The following is a 27,500-nucleotide window of genomic DNA, read 5'->3' as shown; positions in this document are numbered from 1 at the left end:
ACTTTTTAACTTTCATAAAAATGGTTGTGGCAGCCAAATTCCAAATTGCCTTTTCTCAGCAACCACTGGTCCGATTAAAAAAACAAACAAAAACAAGTTAGTGCTGGAAAGGGGCAACCATAAGGAATACAAATCTTGCATTTGTTTTTCCATTAGAGTACTATTGACATAAATGACCTTTTGGCCTATATTTTGACCTTGGAATTCACAGTAAAGGACACGCTCAACCTCAATGGCATAAATACAAACAATGTAACCCTGGCTGTCAACTACAACATATAAAAAAAACTGGGGGTGGGGTTCATTTTCACACAAATCAATGTATTGTAGATATTGACATACTGGGTACCCATTTCTTCAGAAATGTTAAAATATCCATTCAGTGTATCCTGCCTTACCAAATGTCACTGAAAATTTCACAACTGTCCAAGTTTTATGGTACTTGCAGTGTTTACTGTCATTTACGCCTTGTCCACTACAGGCCAGTTCAAACAGGGGTTTGAAATCCTGGCCAGATCATTATCACATAGTGAACGTCTGAATCCGGAATCCAACAGAAGTCATCTCTTGGCCAGTAGAAGATCTTGGCTGGTCCATAAGGGTTTATGAACTTTATCCTGTAGTCACCAAATACTAGGGAGACATCCTCCACCAGACCAACACACATGTGCAGCATTCAAAGTCCTTAGGTCTGACAACAAGAGGCATATAAGCAGTGCTTTCATACTCGTCATCACTCGAGGCTTCTTGAACATGTTGAACTGCAACCAAATCAGGAGGGTTTACCTACCTGTTGACTGAGTTTGTAGACTTGCACCTGCGTCAGGCCAAAATGACAGAGGAAAATCAGAAGTTTTGGACTTTTACCATCATGTCAATCATCAGACTGACCGCATGCAATTTTATCAAATTTGATAAGTTAAATGAAACTGGCATTGGCATACTTTTGCACATTTGCAGGCATTAGTTATCGTAACTTCCCGTGCATAATACGCCTCTCACAAAATAACCCTTAAAAAGCCTTTTTCCCCCCTCTGTAGTCATGTATAATGTGGGCCCTGATTCGCTGCCATCCATAATACACTGGCCAACATTTTTATTTTTTGGGGGGAAGGCCAAAGACATCAATTTCTTTGAATTCGCTCTAGTTTTAGAGAGATTTATATTGTTGACAATTAATTGATTGATAATTAATTTGGGGATATCAAACTTGCTTATTCTCTAATAAAAGTGAAACAAGCTTGTTATTTATTGCTAATATTATAATATGAATATAAAAAGATTAAACATAGCAATTAGGGCTGCATGATATTGGAAAATGTGATACAGTTGTTGAATATAGCAATATCAATATTATTGCGATATTTAACATGTACCTAAAGAAATGACATTTTTATTATCTAATGAAAGTATAACACTGAATGTGCAACTACTGCCATTTTTTCAAAATAAGCTAGCTCAGTGTGTTCTTAATTAGTTACCGTAGAATAGATAATGTTGGATTGGATGGCAATGCACATTTAAGTTTGAGTCTGACTGGCCAAATTTAGATACAAACATACAATTCCAAATGAAACTTATTGCATGTCTTTGCGATATGCATATTGCATGAGCCAATATCGTGATATCAGTATTTTTTTCCTGATAAATTTTGCAACCCTAATACCTATAAAGTCAAGGTTACAAACTATGCTCCTTTTCCATACCAATAATTAAGGTCGTTTGAATAATTTTGGAAATCATATTTTTCAAAATAATCAAACGGCAACATTTTTTACTTAAATTTCAACTGTGCTTAGTGGCACATTATTAGTAATTGACATTTTAAATAAATATCTCCCCAAAGAATATAAATGATTGTATCCTCCACTTGTCGGTCTAGGGCTGAATACTAGTATTGTGCATTGTTCAGTTGTCAAGTTGTTGGACAATAAGAGTTTTGTCATGTGTGAGTGGGACTCACAATGTCCTCAGACCTCAGACTTGAGTAAGATTCCTTTTAATCCTCAGACTGGCAGCATTGCCTGGCAGGGGTCTGTTTCTTTTTAAAGAAGATTTTTAACTAATCCTAATGCTAATTAAACATCAGTAACTACAATGTGTACCCCTAAATTCCACCAGAATAATTTAATTCGTTTACATTTCAACCTAAAAATTCATTATTTTCATAAAAATAAAAAATAAAATAAACTTTTTTTTTTAAATTAAGCACATTAAGATTTAGGGATCTGGTAGATTCTAAAACTGGACAAATAATGTAGAGGGCAAATAATAGAATGCTGCCTGGCAACATACAAAAATTATTTACAGAGAGAGAGGGGGGTTATTATTTGAGAGGGGAATTGAAATTTAAACAACATTATGCTCGCACAAAACTCGAAAGTATGTGCATTTCGATCTGTGGAATGGTCTTGAAGAAAACAAAAGAAGTACAAGTATTTGCCAATTTAAGAAATTGTATTTAAAAAATATTTTTTGCTAAATATGCTAGGGAGGAATAATAAAAAAAAAACAGTGGTTGAAAGTAACATTTTTGTTAAAGCATTTATGAATAATAAGTTAAAGTAATAAGTGAGGTAAAATTTAGATAGGATCAGATAAGCAGTTGCTTCACTTGCTAATTTGCCAATTTATAAAGTCATAAATTTGCGACTTTATAGTGGCAAATTTGCAAGAAAAAAACTCGTAAATTTGGGAGTTTATAAAGTGGCAAATTTGCAAGTCTATAAAGTGGCAGATTTGCGGGAGAAAAAAAACTTACGAGAAATGCACGTAGCGTACAACTCGGATGTTTGTGCCAATACTTTTTGGCTGGGTTTTCAATTAAGGAGATAGTAATTGCTTTAGCAGAGATTAACCATATGATGTTAAGCATTCACTCTTTGAAGCGTTGGGTACGGCCAGCGACAAAGGCGCCTCACTTTGCGAAGGTCCACATCCTGAGGATTAAGCATTTAAGTTAGTTCACATTGATTTCACATTGAATGATTAAATCTGTGAGTAAACTGAGATGAGATAATTATTGCAGGACTAATACTTTTTAATACATTTTTGTTTAGTGGTGTGTGTGATTAGATTTTTCTTATGTGAAAAGTTGTGAAACACTGATCTGCTGGTACATATTCAAACATCTACGTATGCACTTGCACAGATTAATGTCTACATTTGGCGTTTTACGTGGGTAATGCCTCTGGTTGTCGTGTTTTTCTTCTTCGCAAAATCTTTTACACTTTTATTTTACAGTTCCTTGTCATGTCAATCATTGTCTTAATAACCCCAAGAAATTACTCTTTTCTTGGTTTTCAAAGGACAATTTTTTTTCCAATGTGAGATTGATTTTGTGCTTGCGTATTGTAGTCTACAAACACCAAACGTGTGTCTTTTGTGGGGACTGATGATTTTACGCTGAAGCTGTGGCTTGTGCAAAGCAAAAATAGACCATGTTGACTCATACCAGAATGCTGGGGAGAGGGGGTTGGATTCCAAAATGAAAATATCAGCTTTTTTTGTTTGTTTGTTTTGTAAGATCATTTTAAATCCTACATATTAAACTTATACTTAAATATAATTATAGCTTATATACTTTAATAATATAATAATTTTAGTCCCCTACCAAACCACAGCGGCCAAGTAGTGAAGCAATGCTTTAAGAGACATTTGAAACAGTGAGTCCAGTCTATAGATAACACTGTGTTTCTATCACATGTGCAGTGTTGCCATATAAGACAGCAATATGACTCACCCTACTCACTGGCCTACTATGTGAGAAGTCATGATTCATGCAAGCTGCATTTAAGCAGGCAGGGGCCTAAAATAATCTTGCATGTCGTCATACAAACACGCACACACACACCCCCACCCCCCCCCCCCCACACCCCACACACACACACACTGCTTGTTCAGTCATACCCACCCTCAGACACTGATAGGCTCAGCTGGTGTTGCTAACAGCTAGTGGGAGGCATTGAAAGTTGTCACAGCAAAGACGGGAATATTAAGATGATTGGATCTGCACTGACACCTTTTTGAGGTAATGCAAATGTGTTTGCGGCCAGCTTTATTCCTGACTTGGTTGATTTGTGGAAATGTCACCGGGTGATTTATCTCATTTTATTTTTGATGTGTTTATATCCTGTCAGAAAATTTACACTGATTACATTTCAGTTACATGTATGTCTAATGACTGTATTTTAAGACCTGTGACTGTCCAGTGGTTGCAGTTATTTTTTTAAACACCAATATACACTTACACCATATTATTCATACTGGGACTACATCAAAGGCATAAAAAAATCCTTACCACTTTTGTTTTTTTGTGGGGGGTTATGGGAGTGAGATAATCACACCATATCAATAATCAATCAGAACCAAATTAATGTTATACTGCTGGGAAGCGTGATTATTTTCCTTCTAAATTGTGCCACTTTTGTAAGGAACATACATTTATGGATGAGTATGCAGTTTGCGTTGAAAAATTAAGAAGCATTATGTCAGTCCTTATTTTTCTTTTGACATTCACTCTTTGGGCTTTATTTTCGTAGACAGTTGCATGTGCATCATTATTTTGCTGCCAGGGCAACATAGTGAGTCTATCGTGTTTAGGGACCTTGTTGCATTTGGCAGCGCATCTGGCAATTTGATACGAGAAAGTAGACTGTGTTTGGTGTAAAAACATCATTTTTATGCTGTGGCAAGTCTACTTTAGTGTGTTTGTGAAGTTGATAGACGTGCACACTCTCTGGGCATTCGGCTGACGTGGCTGCCACACCCCCTTGCATATCTCTCAATTTGGTGACCAATAGTAGACTACATTTTAGACTACCTAAAACCAGGTCTATCTAGTGGTGCAGGTGGAGTAATGAAATGTTGGTGGATTCGAACAAGGCGCTTTGCGGACGTGTGTGGTGGTTGTCATTGTATTTCACTCATGACAACAGTGTGGGACAGTCACTCTGAATCATTGTAGAAATCAAACACCGCCTCAATCACTCCGAAACTGAAATGCAAAGAATAGCACTGAGAGCCCTGCTCCATGACAGCCCCCCCCCCCCCCCCCCCCAACGGACGCCCCCTGGCGGACCATTTGGTTTAGAAGGATGGGCGGCATGAAAGTCACGCAGGAAGAACGGATCCAGGAGCAGGGGGACCCACTGTCACTCCTCCTCCTCTGGTCCGTAGTCCTCCCAATCAACCAGGTATTGGAAGCTCCTTTCCCAACGCCTGGAGTCCGGAATGTCCTTGACAGTGTAGGCGGGGACCGCCGTCGATGATGCGAGGCGCAGGTGGCGACGCCGTAGAAGTGTTCAGGGGGCTGGAAGACACTGGCTTAAGCAACGAAACGTGGAAAACTGGGTGTACCTTCATGGTGGGTGGTAGTCGCAGCCTCGCAGATACAGGAGTCACCATCGTCTTGATCTCGAAAGGGCTGATGAACTGGGTCCCAGCTTCCAGGAGTTGCCAGCCAGACGCAAATCCCGACCAGACTGGTTCATAAGCGGTTGCGGGCCGCCACTAACGGTCTGTGACGGTTGCATGTCGCAGTGCCAGACAAGGCCGCCCTGGCCTCACGCCAGACCCGGTGAGCACGCCTCGGGTGGAGCTGGACGGAGGGAACGTCGACCAGGCCTTTCTGGGACGGGATATTATGGTGGCTAGTAGCCGTATGCTGCATAAAAGGGTGACTAACCTGTAGCTGACGAGACCAAGGTGTTGTGGGCGTACTCCACCCGTGGCAGAAAGGTGGACCATGACGATGGCTGGTCGAGACACACACACCGCAGAGCTGCTTCCAGATCCTGGTTGACCCGCTCAGTCTGTCCATTAGACTGGGGATTGTACCCAGAAGAGAGGCTGGCCGTTGCTCCCATGGCCCGGCAAAACCGTCTCCACACTTGAGAGATGAACAGTTGTGCGGTCTCCAGCGTGGTCGGGAGTTTGCTCAGGGCGATGAAGTGTGCTGACTTCGAGAAATGGTCCACAACCGTAAGTACCACCGTGTGACCACGTGAGGGAGGAAGACATGTTACAAAGTCCAGTGAGATGTGTGACCAGGGCCGCGAAGGAATTGACAAAGGCTGAAGCAACCCTGGCGGACGTTGATTGGAAGACTTCCAGCAGGCACAGGTTGTGCACGCCCCCACGTAGTCCTGAATGTTCTTCCTCATTTCAGGCCACCAGAATCGCTGCTGCAGTACCCAAAGAATTCGGTTTGCTCCCGGGAGGCACGCAACCTTAGATTCGTGTCCCCAACTTAACACATCCAGACGGAGCGTCTCTGGCACAAACAATCTGTCCGCGGGGCAATCAGGGGGAACTTGGAGATTCTGGTGTGCTTCAACCACCTTTCGTTCCATCTCCCATTGAAGCGCTCCGATGACGCAGCATGTGGAAAGGATGGGCTCCGGTTCTGCGTCTTCTCGCGTCGGGTCGAACATGCGGGATAGGGGGTCGGGTTTCTTGTTCTTGGACCCATGACGGTAGGTGATTGTGAAGTTGAAGCGTGTAAAAAAAACAGCCCACCGAGCCTGCCGGGGATTCATTCGCTTGGCTGTCCGTAGATACTCCAAGTTCTTATGGTCCGTGTAAACTGTGAAGGGCTCCTTTGCCCCCTCATGCCAGTGCCTCCATTCTTGTAGTGCCAAGACATCTGCCAGCAGTTCTCGATTCCCCACAATATAATTGCCGTCCACTGAGCAGAGGCGCCGAGAGAAAGAGGCATAGGGATGGATTTTCTGGTCAATTGGGGAGCGTTGCGACAGCACGGCCCCCACTCCTGTATCTGATGCACCTCGACCAAAAAGGGGAGATCAGTGTTAGCGTAATGCAAAACCGGTGGATGAGCAAACACTCTCTTAATTTCCGCAAATGCGGCATCGGCTTCCTTACTCCACTTAAAGGGGAGTTTACATGACGTTATTCTAGTTAGAGGTCGAACTCTTTGACTATAGTTTTTAATGAAACACCGGTAAAAGTTGGCAAAGCCCAGAAATCGTTGTAACCGTTTGCGTGTAGTGGAGACAAGCCAATCTATTACTGTTTGGATTTTGGCCTTATCTGCCTAAAAACTAGATCGATGTGGTATGGAATTCACATTTTTCGGCTTTCACATAGAGACGGCTCTCAAGGAGACACTGGAGTACCCTACGTACATGGCACTGGTGTTCTTGAAGGTTTCGGGAGAAAATCAGGATATTGTCGAGATATACAAAGCAAAAGACGTTTATCATGTCTCTCGGAAAATCGTTAATCAGACATTGGAAAATAGCTGGGGCGTTGGTTAACCCAAACGGCATTACACGGTATTCAAAGTTTAGTGAAGATGGCAAACGATTGTAATGGGGCGAAGGCGGAGTTCAATAACGATAGTGGACACTTGTTATGGGCCTGTTGAGCGAAGCAAGCAGGCACATATTACTATCCTAGGAAAAACGGGTTTCTTTTTTTTCGTTTTCTTTTTATTATATTATCTTCCACGGATTTTTCCGCAAAAATGCGGCCCGAACCGTAGATCGCACCGGGACAAATGCGGTATCAATCGATGCGGCTCGATCTGACTCGCTGCGCTATTATTTTTCTCGGAATTCCCAGTTACCATGGCGACGCTATTCCCAAAAAACTCCCAAAAAAAGTCCCATAGGAATGAATGGGAAACCGAAAATTATCACATCAAATCAAGCACCTTTTTCCAAGACACGCTGCGCGCGCATACGTTAACCGGCCGATATGAATTTTAGCTCATTTTGTTGGAATTTTTCCCATGTTTAGCTCAGTGTCAAAAAAAAAATTAAGGAATGAAATCTCTCCCCCCTGTGCGGGTTCAAAGACAGTGAGCGAAGGGGTGAAAATAGCCTTTTTTGCATCGGCTAGAGCGTGACTAATTAAGGCTTCAGTGATGGGAACCAAAAAATCTATTTCCAAAAGTTTAACTTCAACTCGTCACCATGGCCACAATCTTTGCTCACTAGACATCAAATTCACACATTTTGTAGTGACAAAGGTTTGCTTTCTGACAAATCTAGTTTTATTTGGCTAAGGTGTCATTTAGTACCTTTATTTTCACTTTAAGCGAGGAGAAGTCGCACAATTTTGATCTCTTTTCAATGTAATTTTCGCCGTTTTTCCCTCTTCATTTTCGATCAATCATAAGTTTTCAACCTGCTCTCATTTGGTCATTTTTCATCCGATTAAAAAACTGAGAACATGCTCGCGTTCCCCAAACCCTTGCCGTTCTAACAAGCCATTTCTGGAATCTGCATCTTCAACCGTTAAGTCGCGAGAGGCTTTTGTTTGAGGTGAGCGTAATCCTATACAAATCAATGGAGTGTTGGTGCGTGACGTCTCCTCACAACTTAAAATCAAATGTGTGTGCGTGAATGTGCATGTTTTGTAAAGGGGCAGTGAGATACTGTTAATTATGGTAGATTCCACATTTCTTGACCGATTTCAATGGTTTGAATTTTAAACTGTTCAGCTCATTGAAATGTTGGTTAAAATCAAATGTGTGTGCGTGAATGTGCATGTTTCTTAAAGGGGCAGTAATACTTTTAGTTGATTATAACTTCCACATTTCTTGAGCGATTTCAATGGTTGAAATTTTAAACTGTTCATCTCATTGAAATGTTAGTTAAAATCAAATGTGTGTGCGTGAATGTGCATGTTTCTTAAAGGGGCAGTAACATACTGTTGATTATGGTTAACTTTTACATTTCTTAAGCGATTTCAATGGTTTGAATTTTAAACTGTTCATCTCATTGAAATGTTGGTTAAAATCAAATGTGTGTGCGTGAATGTGCATATTTCTTAAAGGGACAGTAAGATACTTTATTTGATCTTGATTATGGTTAACTTTTACATTTCTTGAGCGATTTCAATGGTTGAAATTTTAAACTGTTCAGCTCATTGAAATGTTAGTTAAAATCAAATGTGTGTGCGTGAATGTGCATGTTTCTTAAAGGGGCAGTAATACTTTTAGTAGATTATGGTTAACTTTTACATTTCTTGAGCGATTTCAATGGTTTAAATTTTAAACTGTTCAGCTCATTGAAATGTTACTTAAAATCAAATGTGTGTGCGTGAATGTGCATGTTTCTTAAAGGGGCAGTAACATACTGTTGATTATGGTTAACTTTTACATTTCTTGAGCAGTTTCAATGGTTTAAATTTTAAACTGTTCAGCTATTTGAAATGTTGGTTAAAATCAAATGTGTGTGCGTGAATGTGCATATTTCTTAAAGGGACAGTAAGATACTTTATTTGATCTTGATTATGGTTAACTTTTACATTTCTTGAGCGATTTCAATGGTTGAAATTTTAAACTGTTCAGCTCATTGAAATGTTAGTTAAAATCAAATGTGTGTGCGTGAATGTGCATGTTTCTTAAAGGGGCAGTAATACTTTTAGTAGATTATGGTTAACTTTTACATTTCTTGACCGATTTCAATGGTTTAAATTTTAAACTGTTCAGCTCATTGAAATGTTACTTAAAATCAAATGTGTGTGCGTGAATGTGCATGTTTCTTAAAGGGGCAGTAACATACTGTTGATTATGGTTAACTTTTACATTTCTTGAGCGATTTCAACGGTTGAAATTTTAAACTGTTCAGCTCATTGAAAAGAGTTGCAAGAGTTAGCAGGCCCATTCAAAATTTCCGCGGGAATTTTTCTAGTTTTTTTTATTTTTTAATCTTCCACAGATTTTTCACCAAAAATGCAGCCTGTACCGTAGATCGCACCGGGACAAATGAGGTATCAAACGATGCGGCTCGATCTGACTCGCTGCGGCATTATTTTTCTAAGAATTCCCAGTTACCATGGCGACGCTATTCCCAAAAACCTCCCAAAATAAGTCCCATAGGAATGAATGGCCGCGACCCTTGTGAGGACAAGCGGTACAGAAAATGGATGGATGGATGGATGGAGGAATGAATGGGAAACCGAAAGAGATCAACTCCAATCAAGCACCTTTTTCCAAGACACGCTGCGCGTGCATACGTTAACCGACCGATATGAATTTTAGCTCATTTTGTTGCAATTTTTCTCATCTTTAGCTCAGTGTCGAAATTTTTTTTAAGAAATGAAAGCTCTCCCCCCTGTGCGGGTTCAAAGACAGTGAGCGAAGGGGTGACAAATACCCTTTTAACATGGGTGTGTATTATATCGGCTTGAGCGGACTAATTAAGGTTTGAGTGGCGGGAACCAAAAAATCTATTTCCAAAAGTTTCACTTCAACTCGTCACCATGGCCACAATCTTTGCTCACTAGACATCAAATTCACACATTTTGTAGTGACAAGGGTCTGCTTTCTGACAAACCTAGTTTTATTTGGCTAAGGTGTTATTTAGTACCTTTATTTTCACTTTAAGCGAGGAGAAGTTGGACTTGGGCGCCTATGTTCTCCATGTTAATTTCGCCGCCTTTCTTTCTTCATTTTCGATAAATCATAAGTTTTCAACCTGCTCTCATTTGGTCATTTTTCATCCGATTAAAAAACTGAGAACATGCTCGCGTTCCCCAAACCCTTGCCGTTCTAACGAGCCATTTCTGGAATCTGCATCTTTAACCGTTAAGTCGTGAGAGGCTTTTGTTTGAGGTGTGCGTATCCTATACAAAATCAATGGAATGTTGGTGCGTGACGTCTGTTGGTGCGTGAATGTGCATGTTTCTTAAAGGGGCAGTAAAACTTTTAGTTGATTATGGTTAACTTCCACATTTCTTGACCGATTTCAATGGTTTAAATTTTAAACTGTTCAGCTCATTTAAATGTTGGTTAAAATCAAATGTGTGTGCGTGAATGTGCATGTTTCTTAAAGGGACAGTAAGATACTTTTAGTTGATGTTGATTATGGTTAACTTCCACATTTCTTGACCGATTTCAATGGTTTAAATTGTATTGCTCCAAGTATTGCGTGTTTCCACCTTGCAAGAGTCAGCAGGCCCATTCAAAATTTCCGCGGGAATTTTTCTAGTTTTTTATTGTGATTTCATTGAGACCGCGGTAATCTATACACAGACGCAGGGACTTGTCTCTTTTGTTGGTGAAGAAGAAGCCGGCTCCGATGGGGGAAGTCAAGGGCAGGATCAAACCCGCCGCCAGCGCACCAGAAATATATTCCTGTAAGGCTTCCCGCTCTGGCTGAGATACCGGATACAGACCGGAACTAGGTAGAGGAGCATTTGGGATAAGATTGATATCACAATCATAAGGGCGATGTGGAGGTAGGGACTGCGCGCAATCTTTGCTAAACACTTTACGGCGGTCATGATATTCCACGGATACACCACTCAAGTTAATTCACTGAGAGTAGGGGGCAGGCCACACCAGCGGCTCGTAAACAATGAGCATGACAAAAAGTGCTCCAGTTCTCCAATGCGGGTTTACTCCAATCAATGTCAGGATTGTGGACCAATAATCAAGGTAGCCCTAAAACAATAGATACCGAACGCAATGGTAGCATTAGTAGCCATATCTGTTCGACGTGGTTACCCAAAAGACACAAACCAAGTGGTCCAGCAGAATAATTTACCACCCCCAGAGGACGCCCGTCGAGATCGAACATTTCACGGAGCTTGGGAAGTCTATATGGAACTATACCCAGAGCCTCTACCACACTCGGGTCAACGAAAAAAATCATCTTCCCCTGAGTCCACTAAGGCTGCTATTTTTAATCTTTTTGTTCATCCAAAATACCTTGTGCCGTTTTACACCGAGATAGTTTGATGGCACTCACGCGAGTCATCCGGGTCTTGGGGCGCTGCTGAAGGAATAGCATTCCTGCTGCCCACTCTGGCTTTGTGGCGTGTCGGTTGGGCCGTCATTACTGGACAGAATGCCCACGCGATGATCCAGCCGCCCGCAGTAGAAGCACGCTCCAGACTTGAACCACCGCTGTCTCTCCTCCGGCCGGAGGCGACCACTTGCCAACTACATTGGCTCCGCCCCCAGGCATGACGTCGGTACCTCCTGCCGGCAATCTCGGATTGGAGTCCTCCGTTCAAACCCTGCTTGCCCTGGGGCATGATGCTCCCAGCCTCGTTCCCGCTGTCTCTCCCGCAGCCTTTTGTCTAGCCGAATGGCCAAGGAGGTTGAGGGCTTCAAGGCTGTCAGAGTCAACACGTACCGCGAGTTCGTCCTTCACCGTGGAGCTCAGTTTTCGCCGAAACAGGTAACACAAATAGGGCTCGTTGAACCCACTTTCGGCCGCGATTGAGTAGTCCGCGACGGAACGTTTCTCCTGCACACAGTCTATCAGCTGCCCCCCTGCCTCCTTGCCTTTTACCGGGTAATCAAATACCCTACGGAATTCTTCCACAAAGTGCTGGTAGGAGGCTCGGAGGTCAGGCCGTGCGTTGCTCACAGCCATCGCCCAAGCTGCCGCCGGACCAGTCAGGAGACTAATAATAAACGCAAGCACTGTCACTAGCGTAGGTAAGGGGCTGCTGACAAAAAATAAGGAAGCAGTGATGTAAAATAATAATAATAATAATAAGTCAGTTCCTGACTGGCCAATGCGTGCCTAACCTCTTTATTGTCCGCGGGATCCATGGTCGGATGATTTTTGTCAGGGTCCAATAGTGACTGGAGAGGTGGATCCCAAAATCACGGGCAACAGTGAGGGCGTAACAAAGATGTATTGCAGTCCAAATCGGGTAATAGCAAAAAACGCTGGACAAAGCCAGGATACAGAAATGGAAGAAAAAAAACACAAGGCGCTTGCAAAAGGCAAGGTAACAGAACACTGTAAATATCAACTCAGGGACTCAGGGGCACTGAGAGCCCTGCACCATGACATGTGCAAGCTGATCACATTATCCTCAAGGGGAGATCTTGCAGTATACTTGTATAAACGCACTTTTCACACATCTCATCTATCGGAACCTAGCAAGTCAACTTGCCTGCACGGCGTGCACTCCAACTGGCCTGGTTTTAATGCAAATGTGAGATGCCACTACGATTGGCTGGGACTTGGCTACGTTCCATCCCACAATGGCGTACAATGCGGCAAACGCCCCGTTATGCCCAATTCTACCTGTACAAAGTCTAGGGAAATACAAAAAGAAAGAACATTAGACTGCACTTTGCACTAGACTTGCACTGAGCAAGAAAATATAGCTCTTTGTTTTGAGCTTTTGGAGTAATTGAGGCACCTGATGGGCAACACCAGTGGGATTTGGCTCTGCTACAGTGGTCAGTACTAGGGATAGACCGATATTGGGCATTTTGACAAATATCTGTACCGACCTTTTTTTTTTTAATCTGACAGCCAATTAATTTATCTCTGAGGGAACTATTTATTTAAATTTTCAGTTAATTTTTATAAGTGATACTGCTGCTTTTGTTTTTGTTTTACATTAAAAGAAAGAAATGTGAAAGTTTAAGATTTCAAAAATATTTACTGTAGAAAACTATATAGAGAGCTATGGTATATGCTTGTTTAAGTTTCCATTTAACTTGTTAAGGACATACTGATTAGCCTTGGGAGCTCCCTCAACATTTTGTTAGAAATGTAAAAGGATGTCTATTAGGGCTGGGTATCGATTCAGATTTCCAAAATCGATTCGATTCGATTCACAATTGACATTGATTTTCAAATTAGTTGAGGATTTCATGCAGTACCAATTTTACTTTAATTAGGAAGACTTGCAAATAGTATAAACTTCTTTCTCTTACTTGGTGCATTAGTAAAAATATGAATATTTACATTTATAATCAAATCCAATGCAGTTACATTAATCATTGAACATGACCTGCTCAAAACAATAAATAATAATTGAAATCAATTACAACTACAGTGCTATGTAAATAAAGTGACAAAAACACTAACACTAACCCTAACCCAAATCACGACATTCACATTCCTGTGACGGTTGGTTGTGTTTTTATGTCCAATTTCTTACCTTTCTTCATTTGGCGGGTATTTGTGTTCAGTCTTTTGCTTTTTCTTTCATTTAATGTACAGTTTAATTACTGCCACATGCATGCACTCCGTTTAAATGGGTGGCGGTAATGCACCAAAAGCACCTGACAACCGCGATAAGAAGAAGTCATGCATTACCGCCAGTGGCCTTTTTCATAGCCATAGGTATCTATGCTAAAGAAGGGGGCGCTAATGAACCAAAAGTATTTGACAACCGTCAAATGGAAGTAGAAGAAGTCCATAGTCTTGTGTAAGTTATAGTGTCGTATGATTTGTTTACTATTTAGAGCAGCTAAATGCACAGTAAACGATCAGGATTCTACTTTTGGCTCCAATGTGGCACAGAATTTTAATTAAGATAAGCCATTTAAAACTACTGCAAAAAGAAAAGCTTTTCCATAGTGCATCTGTCTAAATAATGTGTGTTTGCATGTGTGTATTTTTCGAGAGAAAGACCCGCGATGTGATCCGCTTGCATTAAAACGCAGCCCATTTTTAAAGTTGTATAACAATCAGCAGCTCGGAGCAGCTCATGCATGAGCTGTTTCCTTTCTTTGTAAGCACTTGGCTCCTTCCTTTTGGGGTACTTTGAATAACAGAAGGGCACATTTGAACAACGCTGACACAAGGTTTTGAATGAATACGTGCTCGCCTGGGCACATTAACTTACTGGAAAAAGCCAAAAGTATTGATACATGGTTTTATGAATCGATATTGGGCAATGAAAAGCAATATCGATTCGATATCGATATTTTTAACCCAGCCCTAATGTCTATTAGGGGTGTAACAAAAAACAATTAGAACTGGAAATCCGGTTTTGATTTGAACGATGCAAGTGCACCGGCACACGGACTAATGAATCGGTCTAGAAATAGCTTGAACCGGCTGATGGCCCGGTCAAAATTTTATAAATCGGTTTTATGTTGTTGATACAATTTACAGGGTGCGCGCTCGCCGTTCGCCACGTTGCCAATGATGTCCATATGAAATTTGCATACAGTAATCCACAATCCTCGATGCGGCCAGTGACTCACGTGACTGGTTACAATTCATTCACAACATCGTCTCCAAATCTTGAACACCGTAGATGGCGGGTCGTAACGTTGCTTGTGATTGGTCCGTTTCAATGGCATACTCAGTTTCTTTTTTTTTTTTCTCTCCCCCCAGATAGTTTCTGTGAAGGCAACTGCGAATCCACTTCCTGCCCGGGAGACCAAAATTGTACGTGTGAATATGTGTGTGTGACAAGAGGGAGGTGGGTGCTGTCTTCGCTAAGGACGAGGCTATTTTGTTTTGGCGAGTTTACGGTCGGCACCGTTGCAAATTGCCACTAAATAATTGCCATCGTAATGAGCCAACTCTCCCAACTTTGCTTCTTGTTCCTGAAACGTAAAACGACTTCCCAAATTGGTCATAAAATGCAGAGGAATCTCCACTCTGTGGCGTCCTAGCCAGTAGCAGCCATAGCGACACCCTGACTTGGATTGAAACTGCAGCAGAACCAGATTTGTATTATGATGTGTATTGCGCACAAGTATGAAGGCAAATGCACGAGCGTGGCGCCGCCGTAACTTCTCCGCCGTAGCCTGGCTCGCTCGAAAGTTGCGGGGGGAAACGAAGGATGACATCGTAGACAACTATTTAGCCCGTCCGGGACGCAAACCCTTGTCAGATCTTAATGGCTTGGCAGTGTCCCCTGGCTTTGACACGACGAGGATTACACAAACTTTTTTAACTAAAGTATGTAAAAGAAGGATAATCAGACGCTTTCACGAGCAGTAAGTCAGCCAGGATCGCGGAGGGATGACGAGCACAAAGGTAGAACATCAACAGGTAAGTGGTCATGAACTGTTTTGGAACCTGTTTAATTTTATTATCTTGTCGTTGAGTACATATAGTTCACCATATAAACTCAGCACTGATTTACGTAACATAATTGTCATTGATTGTTGTATTAATGGTATTACAGTTGCAACTGCAGTTGTAATGCAGTAATTATGACAAAACATTATTATTATTTGTATTATAATAAAATTGCATGAGGAAAATATAGGGGTAACAACCTGTATACAGACACAAAAATAAATGTCACTATACCACCATTTGGACCAGCATCATAATACAATAACATAGTGGAGCTGAGTGTTCTTGAAAATGAGGTAAAGGATTTATTATTAGTATTTATTATTGTAGGCCACTGCAACAAACATTAACACTGTGCTTGAATGTAGGAAAATAAAAGTGTTATGTGTAATGATTACATTTGAATGTATTGAAAAATATTGAATAAAAATCATATTCAAATAAATGTTCAAAAAACAACATTGCCTAAATATTAAAGAACCTTAAAATACGGCTGGTTTTGGCACAGATACCTGGTACTCGCCCATCAATACCTACAAGTGTTGCATTTTATTAGGCAGATACATGTTAAAATAGCATTTTAAAAGATTGATACTTACTAATTTAGTCTGTAACATATTAAAGCATTACATATGCAAAAATGTTGATTGCTGTTTTCCAAAACAAAAGCAGATATTTGCAAATGTGCAAATTATGAGATTTAGATCATTTTAAATTAAACAAGATATTCAAACGATTAATGGAGTATCAAAATAATTATAAATAAATTTGGCAGTTGACTAGTTGTCAAGTAATCAAATAATCGTTGCACCGAATCGAATTGTAATCCTACTGAACCTAACCGAACCGTTCCATTTTAATATCGAACCGTCCTTGTATCGGATCGCACCCCATGTATCGAATCGTTTTGATTAGAGAGATTTATACCCCTAATGTGTATTGTCTAAGATAAAAAAATTAAAAAACCGTCTACAATTTGAAATGTCTAAAAAAATGTTAAATAAACATGCTTTCATACATTACAACAAAGTCAAGATTGGCATTTGTATTTTTTAAAATTTTGACGGCAATATTTTCCCCGCTTTTTACTGAAAATTTATATTGGCTCAAAATATTGGTTATCGGCCACCTTGACTACTAATAATCGGGATTGGTATCGACCCTGAAAAAAAAAACACATCAGTCTATCTCTGGTCAGTAGGCTACTGGTGTTTGCTTATAATATCGGCATGCCATATGCTTAAACTGGATAGGGCCAGTGGTGTTCCATAAAACCAAGTTGCAGCATTGTTTGGCGTGAGCCCTTGTACTGTACTACCAGTGTCAAAGTTCCATAATTCAGGGTTTTTCCTGGCTCAAATTGAGGCAGAGGTGGTATCATCCTGACTATGATGGGTGACTACCGATACAAGGAATCGGTTACGGTGCCAATACCAGTCTTATTTTGAAGTATCAGTACTCACGGCGGTGACCAATACCATTAAGGGGGGCTTTCCTGCAGCCATTTTAAAATCAGGGACTAGAAATTAAAAATTATATGAGTACAAAGTTGCCAATAATTTTTGCAATTTTTTAACTCCAATCATTAAAAATTAATCCACTAGTACATATTAAATGGTAACTATAGTTCAGCGTTGTTGTAAAACACTATGATGTTTATTGTATATATTGTGTTTTTATGACTTTGGCGATGGCTGGAGCGTGCCACCTCTGCCTCGCTACCAGGAAATGGGCGCGTGCAACGGTTGCTCCATGATTGGTTTCTTCTTCGGTTCATAAAAGTTAATAAAAGAAAATAAAAAACAAGAAAGCTGTTTCTTCTTCGATTGTTGCTATGACTAAGTAAACATGGTGGATACCATATGAAAGATTGGATTCCTTTTTTTTTTAGAGCGAGAAATTAATGAAAGATTGGATTCCATTTTCTCATTAGAAAAAAAGTATGTTTCTACCTTATTCCGTTCTTTAGTAATCACCATTTGAAAATAGGTAATTTGAGTGACACCAAGCTATAATGGAAAAAATAAGGAGATTGTTTAGTGACTCTCTGTGAATTAGATTTTATGTGACAAATGCTTTGAACGTTCACAACTTCATTGAAAACGTATTTCCTAAGATCCACCATGTTGTCATGTCATTTGATTCACGGGAATCAATTGAAAGAGATACAATGCTGCCATCTGCTGGCCATAGTTAGTTGGTGTTTTTTATTTTTTCAGCTCATTCATGAAATCAGAGCTGGCCAAGATGTTGCGCTGCCCACGTAGTTGACATCGATTAACGTTAATGGTGGTACTCATTGGGATTTCCGTTAATGTCAATTAACGTTAATTGGGAAAAGAGTGAATATGTGGAGGAATGTTATGTTGAGTGATGAGTCTAGATTCTGCGTACAGCAGATGAACTCGAAAAATGCCCGCGGAAATTTTGAATGGGCCTGCTGACTCTTGCAAGGTGGAAACACGCAATACTTGGAGCAATACAATTTAAACCATTGAAATCGGTCAAGAAATGTTCACGCACCAACAGATGTCACGCACCAACATTCCATTGATTTTGTATAGGATACGCACACCTCAAACAAAAGCCTCTCACGACTTAACGGTTAAAGATGCAGATTCCAGAAATGGCTCGTTAGAACGGCAAGGGTTTGGGGAACGCGAGCATGTTCTCAGTTTTTTAATCGGATGAAAAATGACCAAATGAGAGCAGGTTGAAAACTTATGATTTATCGAAAATGAAGAAAGAAAGGCGGTGAAATTAACATGGAGAACATAGGCGCCCAAGTCCGACTTCTCCTCGCTTAAAGTGAAAATAAAGGTACTAAATGACACCTTAGCCAAATAAAACTAGGTTTGTCAGAAAGCAGACCCTTGTCACTACAAAATGTGTGAATTTGATGTCTAGTGAGCAAAGATTGTGGCCATGGTGACGAGTTGAAGTGAAACTTTTGGAAATCGATTTTTTGGTTCCCGCCACTCAAACCTTAATTAGGCCGCTCAAGCCGATATAATACACACCCATGTTAAAGGGGTATTTGTCACCCCTTCGCTCACTGTCTTTGAACCCGCACAGGGGGAAGAGCTTTCATTTCTTAAAAAAAATTTCGACACTGAGCTAAAGATGAGAAAAATTGCAACAAAATGAGCTAAAATTCATATCGGTCGGTTAACGTATGCACGCGCAGCGTGTCTTGGAAAAAGGTGCTTGATTGGAGTTGATCTCTTTCGGTTTCCCATTCATTCCTATGGGACTTTTTTTGGGAGTTTTTTGGGAATAGCGTCGCCATGGTAACTGGGAATTCTTAGAAAAATAATGCCGCAGCGAGTCAGATCGAGCCGCATCGTTTGATACCTCATTTGTCCCGGTGCGATCTACGGTACGGGCTGCATTTTTGGTGAAAAATCTGTGGAAGATTAAAAACTAAAAAAAACTAGAAAAATTCCCGCGGAAATTTTGAATGGGCCTGCTAACTCTTGCAACTCTTTTCAATGAGCTGAACAGTTTAAAATTTCAACCGTTGAAATCGCTCAAGAAATGTAAAAGTTAACCATAATCAACAGTATGTTACTGCCCCTTTAAGAAACATGCACATTCACGCACACACATTTGATTTTAAGTAACATTTCAATGAGCTGAACAGTTTAAAATTTAAACCATTGAAATCGGTCAAGAAATGTAAAAGTTAACCATAATCTACTAAAAGTATTACTGCCCCTTTAAGAAACATGCACATTCACGCACACACATTTGATTTTAACTAACATTTCAATGAGCTGAACAGTTTAAAATTTCAACCATTGAAATCGCTCAAGAAATGTAAAAGTTAACCATAATCAAGATCAAATAAAGTATCTTACTGTCCCTTTAAGAAATATGCACATTCACGCACACACATTTGATTTTAACCAACATTTCAAATAGCTGAACAGTTTAAAATTTAAACCATTGAAACTGCTCAAGAAATGTAAAAGTTAACCATAATCAACAGTATGTTACTGCCCCTTTAAGAAACATGCACATTCACGCACACACATTTGATTTTAAGTAACATTTCAATGAGCTGAACAGTTTAAAATTTAAACCATTGAAATCGCTCAAGAAATGTAAAAGTTAACCATAATCTACTAAAAGTATTACTGCCCCTTTAAGAAACATGCACATTCACGCACACACATTTGATTTTAACTAACATTTCAATGAGCTGAACAGTTTAAAATTTCAACCATTGAAATCGCTCAAGAAATGTAAAAGTTAACCATAATCAAGATCAAATAAAGTATCTTACTGTCCCTTTAAGAAATATGCACATTCACGCACACACATTTGATTTTAACCAACATTTCAATGAGATGAACAGTTTAAAATTCAAACCATTGAAATCGCTTAAGAAATGTAAAAGTTAACCATAATCAACAGTATGTTACTGCCCCTTTAAGAAACATGCACATTCACGCACACACATTTGATTTTAACTAACATTTCAATGAGATGAACAGTTTAAAATTTCAACCATTGAAATCGCTCAAGAAATGTGGAAGTTATAATCAACTAAAAGTATTACTGCCCCTTTAAGAAACATGCACATTCACGCACACACATTTGATTTTAACCAACATTTCAATGAGCTGAACAGTTTAAAATTCAAACCATTGAAATCGGTCAAGAAATGTGGAATCTACCATAATTAACAGTATCTCACTGCCCCTTTACAAAACATGCACATTCACGCACACACATTTGATTTTAAGTTGTGAGGAGACGTCACGCACCAACACTCCATTGATTTGTATAGGATTACGCTCACCTCAAACAAAAGCCTCTCGCGACTTAACGGTTGAAGATGCAGATTCCAGAAATGGCTTGTTAGAACGGCAAGGGTTTGGGGAACGCGAGCATGTTCTCAGTTTTTTAATCGGATGAAAAATGACCAAATGAGAGCAGGTTGAAAACTTATGATTGATCGAAAATGAAGAGGGAAAAAGGGCGAAAATTACATTGAAAAGAGATCAAAAATGTGCGACTTCTCCTCGCTTAAAGTGAAAATAAAGGTACTAAATGACACCTTAGCCAAATAAAACTTAGTTCTTCAGAAAGCAGAGGCTTGTGGCTACAAAATGTGCGAATTTGATGTCTAGTGAGCAAAGATTGTGGCCATGGTGACGAGTTGAAGTGAAACTTGAAATCTATTTTTTCTCTGTCTACACTCTGATTCTTAATTGGTCCGCTCTAGCTCATGCAATACACACACATGGGATAAAGGATATTTCACTCACTGTCTTTGAACCCGCACAGGGGGGAGAGCTTTCATTCCTTAAATTTTTTTTTGACACTGAGCTAAAGATGACAAAAATTCCAACAAAATGAGCTAAAATTCATATCGGTCGGTCAACGTATGCGCGCGCAGCGTGTCTTTGAAAAAGGTGCTTGATTGGAGTTGATCTCTTTCGGATTCCCATTCATTCCTATGGGACTTTTTTTGGGAGTTTTTTGGGAATAGCGTCGCCATGGTAACTGGGAATTCTTAGAAAAATAATAGCGCAGCGAGTCAGAGCGAGCCGCATCGTTTGATACCTCTTTTGTCCCGGTGCGATCTACGGTACGGGCCGCATTTTTGCGGAAAATAATAAACCCTTTTTCCCTTTTTCTAGGATAGTAATATGTGCCTTCTGCTTCGCAGCAGGCCCATAATAATAAACCCTTTTCTAGGGTGGATAGTAATATGTGCCTGCTTGCTCCGCAAGCAGCAGCTTTGCTGCTGCTTGCTCCGCTTAGCAGGCCCATAATAAACCACTTTTTCTAGGATAGTAATGTGCCTTGCTCCGCTCAGCAGGCCCATAATTATAGGGCAAACGTGTAGAGAAGATATGCAAACTGCTATGCCGATTACTGCACCTTTGAGTAACGTCTTGTGGTGGAGGCAGTCTGATGGTGTAGGGCAAGAAAAAACAAGACCTATAATCAATGGAGGCAATCTTACAATGCCGTATTAGGGCCACATCTAAATATTTCTTTTTTTCCAGAGGGGGGGTAATATTCAGAGAAAAAAACTCACAAATTTGCCTCTTTATAAAGTCGGTAATTATTACATATTTTTTTAATGTATTTATTTATTATTTATTTATTTACGATTTTATAAAGTGGTACATTCTCGAGAAAAAATACACGTGGCATAGCTATGGTCTAATGTGAGGATTTGTTGGTGGTTAATGGGACACTGTTTATGAAATGAAAAGGCAGAATGGAGACGGATTCATTCTTAATTTAAACTTTATACTCGTCATACACGGCAGCGAGAGTGACAACACTTCCTGATCCCCTATCAGCTGACTAACACTAACCAATCAGAAGCTAGCATACTTTAGGTAAAGTGAATGACAGAGAGCAGCAGATTCGACACATCAACTTAGCTACTTGTACAAAAACAAAAAAAACAAAAAAGTATGAATGTGTAAATAATAATTCTGAAGACATAAATATACATTTTAACAAATTAACTTAAATGCTTCATCCTCAGGGTTTGGACCTTCGCAAAGCGAGGCGTCTTTGTTGCTGGCTGTACCCATGTATTTCTCGTAAATTTCTGAGTTTTTTCTCACAAATTTGCCACTTTATAAAGTCGTAAATTTACAAGTTTTTTTCTCGGAATATTGCCCCCACCATCTAAAAAAATATATTTCTACGTGGCTCTAATACGCCGTTGTACAAAGAGCTTCTCAATAATTTTTTGTTACGCAAGGAGGAAAAAACTGTTTAGCACCCACCGCCCCCCAACTTTCCGCCACTACTATAAATCGTAGAATTTGTCTATAAAATACTTGTAAGTGGGCCTCTTTAGCAAATTGAGTTTCCTTGTGTATGAAATGTGCTATAGAAATAAACTTGCCTTGCTTCTGCAGAGGAGCTACTCCTTGCACACTCTCTGACAATGAGAGCGCCACTGCTTCCATTTGATAAGGACTGATGTAGAGAGATTTCCAGATGAGATTCTGCAGCCAGTGTCAATTCCATAGCTTCACAGTCTGGGACTGAACTCCATCCTCGCGCGCCCCCTCGGAGGCTATCTCCAGAATTTGTGAATGGAGAGGATGGAATGGGCTAACTCAACCCCATTGATCACGGGGCATCAGCTTGTTCGGCTGCTGCTGCTCATGCCAGAGTAACCAACACAGTACCTTTGCTTGTTAAAAAAAAGGATACCATGCCACAGTAGTGTATGACCAGGCTGGTGACGTATGAGAAGGAGGTGCCAGGCTGTTGTGGTTACGTATGGTGCTTCCATATTCTACTGAGGCTCCTTATTATGGGCCTGCTAAGCGGAGCAAGCAGCAGCGAAGCTGCTGCTTGCGGAGCAAGCAGGCACATATTACTATCCACCCTAGAAAAGGGTTTATTATTATGGGCCTGCTAAGCGGAGCAAGCAGCAGCGAAGCTGCTGCTTGCGGAGCAAGCAGGCACATATTACTATCCACCCTAGAAAAGGGTTTATTATTTTTTTTTTTATATTATCTTCCACCGACTTTTCCGCAAAAATAGGGCCCGAACCGTAGATCGCACCGCGACAAATAAGGTATCAAACGATGCGGCTCGATCTGACTCGCTGCGCTATTATTTTTATAAGAATTCCCAGTTACCATGGCGACACAATTCCCCAAAATGTCCCCCAAAAAGTCCCATAGGAATGAATGGGAATCCGAAAGAGATCAACTCCAATCAAGCACCTTTTTCCAAGACACGCTGCGCGCGCATACGTTAACCGACCGATGTGAAAATTAGCTCATTTTGTTGGAATTTTTGTCATCTTTAGCTCAGTGTCAAAAAAAATTTTAAGGAATGAAAGCTCTCCCCCCTGTGAGGGTTCAAAGACAGTGAGCAAAGGGGAAAAGTCGCCTATTTAGAGTGTGACTAATTAAGGCTTCAGTGACGGGAACCAAAAAATATATTTCCAAAAGTTTCACTTCAACTCGTCACCATGGCCACAATCTTTGCTCACTAGACATCAAATTCGCACATTTTGTAGCCACAAGCCTCTGCTTTCTGAAGAACTAAGTTTTATTTGGCTAAGGTGTCATTTAGTACCTTTATTTTCACTTTAAGCGAGGAGAAGTCGCACATTTTTGATCTCTTTTCAATGTAATTTTCGCCGTTTTTGCCTCTTCATTTTCGATCAATCATAAGTTTTCAACCTGCTCTCATTTGGTCATTTTTCATCCGATTAAAAAACTGACAACATGCTCGCGTTCCCCAAACCCTTGCCGTTCTAACGAGCCATTTCTGGAATCTGCATCTTCAACCGTTAAGTCGCGAGAGGCTTTTGTTTGAGGTGAGCGTAATCCTATACAAATCAATGGAGTGTTGGTGCGTGACGTCTCCTCACAACTTAAAATCAAATGTGTGTGCGTGAATGTGCATGTTTTGTAAAGGGGCAGTGAGATACTGTTAATTATGGTAGATTCCACATTTCTTGACCGATTTCAATGGTTTGAATTTTAAACTGTTCAGCTCATTGAAATGTTACTTAAAATCAAATGTGTGTGCGTGAATGTGCATGTTTCTTAAAGGGGCAGTAACATAGTGTTGATTATGGTTAACTTTTACATTTCTTGAGCGATTTCAATGGTTGAAATTTTAAACTGTTTAGCTCATTGAAATGTTGGTTAAAATCAAATGTGTGTGCGTGAATGTGCATGTTTCTTAAAGGGGCAGTAATACTTTTAGTAGATTATGGTTAACTTCCACATTTCTTGACCGATTTCAATGGTTGAAAGTTTAAACTGTTCAGCTCATTGAAAAGAGTTAGCAGGCCCATTCAAAATTTCCGCGGGAATTTTTCTAGTTTTTCTTCCATATATTATCTTCCACCGACTTTTCCGCAAAAATGCGGCCCGAACCGTAGATCGCACCGGGACAAATGAGGTATCAAACGATGCGGCTCGCTCTGACTCGCTGCGCTATTATTTTTCTAAGAATTCCCAGTTACCATGGCGACGCTATTCCCAAAAAACTCCCAAATAAAGTCCCATAGGAATGAATGGGAATCCGAAAGAGATCAACTCCAATCAAGCCCCTTTTTCAAAGACACGCTGCGCGCGCATACGTTAACCGACCGATATGAATTTTAGCTCATTTTGTTGGAATTTTTGTCATCTTTAGCTCAGTGTCAAAAAAAAATTTAAGGAATGAAAGCTCTCCCCCCTGTGCGGGTTCAAAGACAGTGAGTGAAATATCCTTTATCCCATGTGTGTGTATTGCATGAGCTAGAGCGGACCAATTAAGAAACAGAGTGAAGACAGAGAAAAAAATTGATTTCAAGTTTCACTTCAACTCGTCACCATGGCCACAATCTTTGCTCACTAGACATCAAATTCGCACATTTTGTAGCCACAAGCCTCTGCTTTCTGAAGAACTAAGTTTTATTTGGCTAAGGTGTCATTTAGTACCTTTATTTTCACTTTAAGCGAGGAGAAGTCGCACATTTTTGATCTCTTTTCAATGTAATTTTCGCCGTTTTTGCCTCTTCATTTTCGATCAATCATAAGTTTTCAACCTGCTCTCATTTGGTCATTTTTCATCCGATTAAAAAACTGAGAACATGCTCGCGTTCCCCAAACCCTTGCCGTTCTAACGAGCCATTTCTGGAATCTGCATCTTCAACCGTTAAGTCGCGAGAGGCTTTTGTTTGAGGTGAGCGTAATCCTATACAAATCAATGGAGTGTTGGTGCGTGACGTCTCCTCACAACTTAAAATCAAATGTGTGTGCGTGAATGTGCATGTTTTGTAAAGGGGCAGTGAGATACTGTTAATTATGGTAGATTCCCCATTTCTTGACCGATTTCAATGGTTTGAATTTTAAACTGTTCAGCTCATTGAAATGTTACTTAAAATCAAATGTGTGTGCGTGAATGTGCATGTTTCTTAAAGGGGCAGTAACATATTGTTGATTATGGTTAACTTTTACATTTCTTGAGCGATTTCAATGGTTGAAATTTTAAACTGTTCAGCTCATTGAAATGTTGGTTAAAATCAAATGTGAGTGCGTGAATGTGCATGTTTCTTAAAGGGGCAGTAATACTTTTAGTAGATTATGGTTAACTTGCACATTTCTTGACCGATTTCAATGGTTGAAAGTTTAAACTGTTCAGCTCATTGAAAAGAGTTAGCAGGCCCATTCAAAATTTCCGCGGGAATTTTTCTAGTTGTTAAATCAAGTGTTAAATTGCTAACATGTCTAGTTTCCTCAAAATTTTAACCATCCAATCCATCAAATGTTAAATAAGAGTCAATGGCAACAGCAAAACCGGCTCTTTGGCATTGGCAGAGATGATTTGGCAAATTTCTCATGGGTGTAACTCACATATGAGCTCCGCTGCTCATCCCACAATTGGATGTTCCTTTTAATTGTGGCAGCATTTAAAATTGCAGCGAGCAGGCTTTCCAAGAAGCATTGGTACAAAAAAGAGATTATCTACCGAACACAAATGTTATTATTTTTTGTGCTGTTCATACTTACCTGCACCTTTGCCCAATGTGATGATGTCACATGACCAGTTGCAGAAAGAGCCAATTCAATTGATGTTAAATTGAAAATGTATGCAAGTCATGTCACTCGTGTGATTTATTGTTTTTGTTGTTGTGGAAATATTATCCATTGATTTGAGCAGCTTTACTGTAGCATAATTAAAGCTGCACTAACTTGTTGAGCAAAAATCTTTTTCTTTTTTGTAGCAATCAAATGCCACTTTTCCATTGCATGCATACTGATGCTTTTCCACTGGCGAGACACCAGTAGTATGGGGTAATATTTCTAGGACGTGGTTCCAAGCATGCTGTGACAATATTGTACTAAATTGATGACGTGCTGATTGTCCCTCATGGTCAAGTAACATTGCAACTTTTGAGCATATACATAGAAATGGAACTACAGTAAATACACAAACATGCTCATGTTAGTGTAGCCTGTTTCTGTGCTTAAGCTCTGATTGATGCAGTACTGTTATTACTGGATAGGGCAGGGATTTTCAATTAAAATTTGGAGGAGTCCAATTGCATCGAAATTTCTCAAGGCAAATGTTACGATTTTAAGTAGTAAAGAAGAAAAAGAAGTAACGCAACACAGACAGCTCAGACTAAATTTTAAGTAAGACTGAACCAGCACATTAAGTATACTTCTAAAGTAAATCAGAACACGTAGATGCTCATTTTTCATTTAAAAAAAGAAGTGATTTTTGTTGACCTTTGAGTAACACCCCAAAATCTACACTATATGGGGTGAGCATTATTTTGTTTTTGTTGGGTTGTCGTTCATGTACATTTCTGTACTGGGCTCACACTTCACTTGCGAGTTCTGGTCACCCAGTTCCCGATACCTTTGAAAGCCACACACAGTCTCACAACATAGGAGACACAATGTTTGAGCCAGCTTCCAGAACTACTGAAATATAGTGGCCCCTTCATTTGTTGACATTTGTTGTTGACAACTTAAAAAATTTAATTTAAAAAAATCAATGCTTTGCTACGTCCCACATATGTGACAAAAAAAAATAGGTCTTGTGACGATACACAACAGCAATTGATTTTTGGGTCCGCATGAGATCGCGAGTTGGTCCAGACATGAAGATAACTTATATAGAGTATCCTGTACTCAACAGTCATCGCTTTGGTGCTCTCAGTCTACCCTCAAATACGTGAAGTGAGTAGAGATGAGTGGAGCTGGGCAATTTAAA

General features: G+C 40.1%; 2 protein-coding genes across 5 annotated transcripts in view; both read left to right on the top strand.

Moving 5' to 3' along the window:
* Positions 1-609, top strand: part of LOC147158207 (uncharacterized) — a 39,212-nt gene extending 38,603 nt beyond the window's left edge. Inside the window, exon 7 of the mRNA XM_086061709.1 lies at positions 482-609. Within this exon, the coding sequence (XP_085917835.1) occupies positions 482-609 (128 nt within the window). The remainder of the gene's footprint in view (positions 1-481) is intronic.
* Positions 1-27,500, top strand: part of LOC147158206 (transcription regulator protein BACH2-like) — a 157,418-nt gene that overhangs the window by 107,624 nt on the left and 22,294 nt on the right. Inside the window, exon 2 of one of the 4 annotated variants that reach the window (XM_086061725.1) lies at positions 15,081-15,134. The exons of 1 other annotated variant lie outside the window; for it this stretch is intronic. In XM_086061725.1, coding sequence (XP_085917851.1) covers positions 15,081-15,134 — 54 coding nt within the window. Of the gene's footprint in view, positions 1-3,950; positions 4,031-15,080; positions 15,169-27,500 lie in introns of those variants that run through there. 2 more of the 4 variants (XM_086061728.1, XM_086061727.1) reach the window with 2 other exon arrangements.

Source organism: Leptonotus elevatus, chromosome 18, assembly GCF_054856555.1.
Source record: "Leptonotus elevatus isolate MCC_2025b chromosome 18, RoL_Lele_1.0, whole genome shotgun sequence".
In the NCBI taxonomy this organism is placed as follows: domain Eukaryota; kingdom Metazoa; phylum Chordata; class Actinopteri; order Syngnathiformes; family Syngnathidae; genus Leptonotus; species Leptonotus elevatus.
Note: the sequence above shows the minus strand (reverse complement) of the source record. Positions and strands in the feature narration are given on the sequence as shown.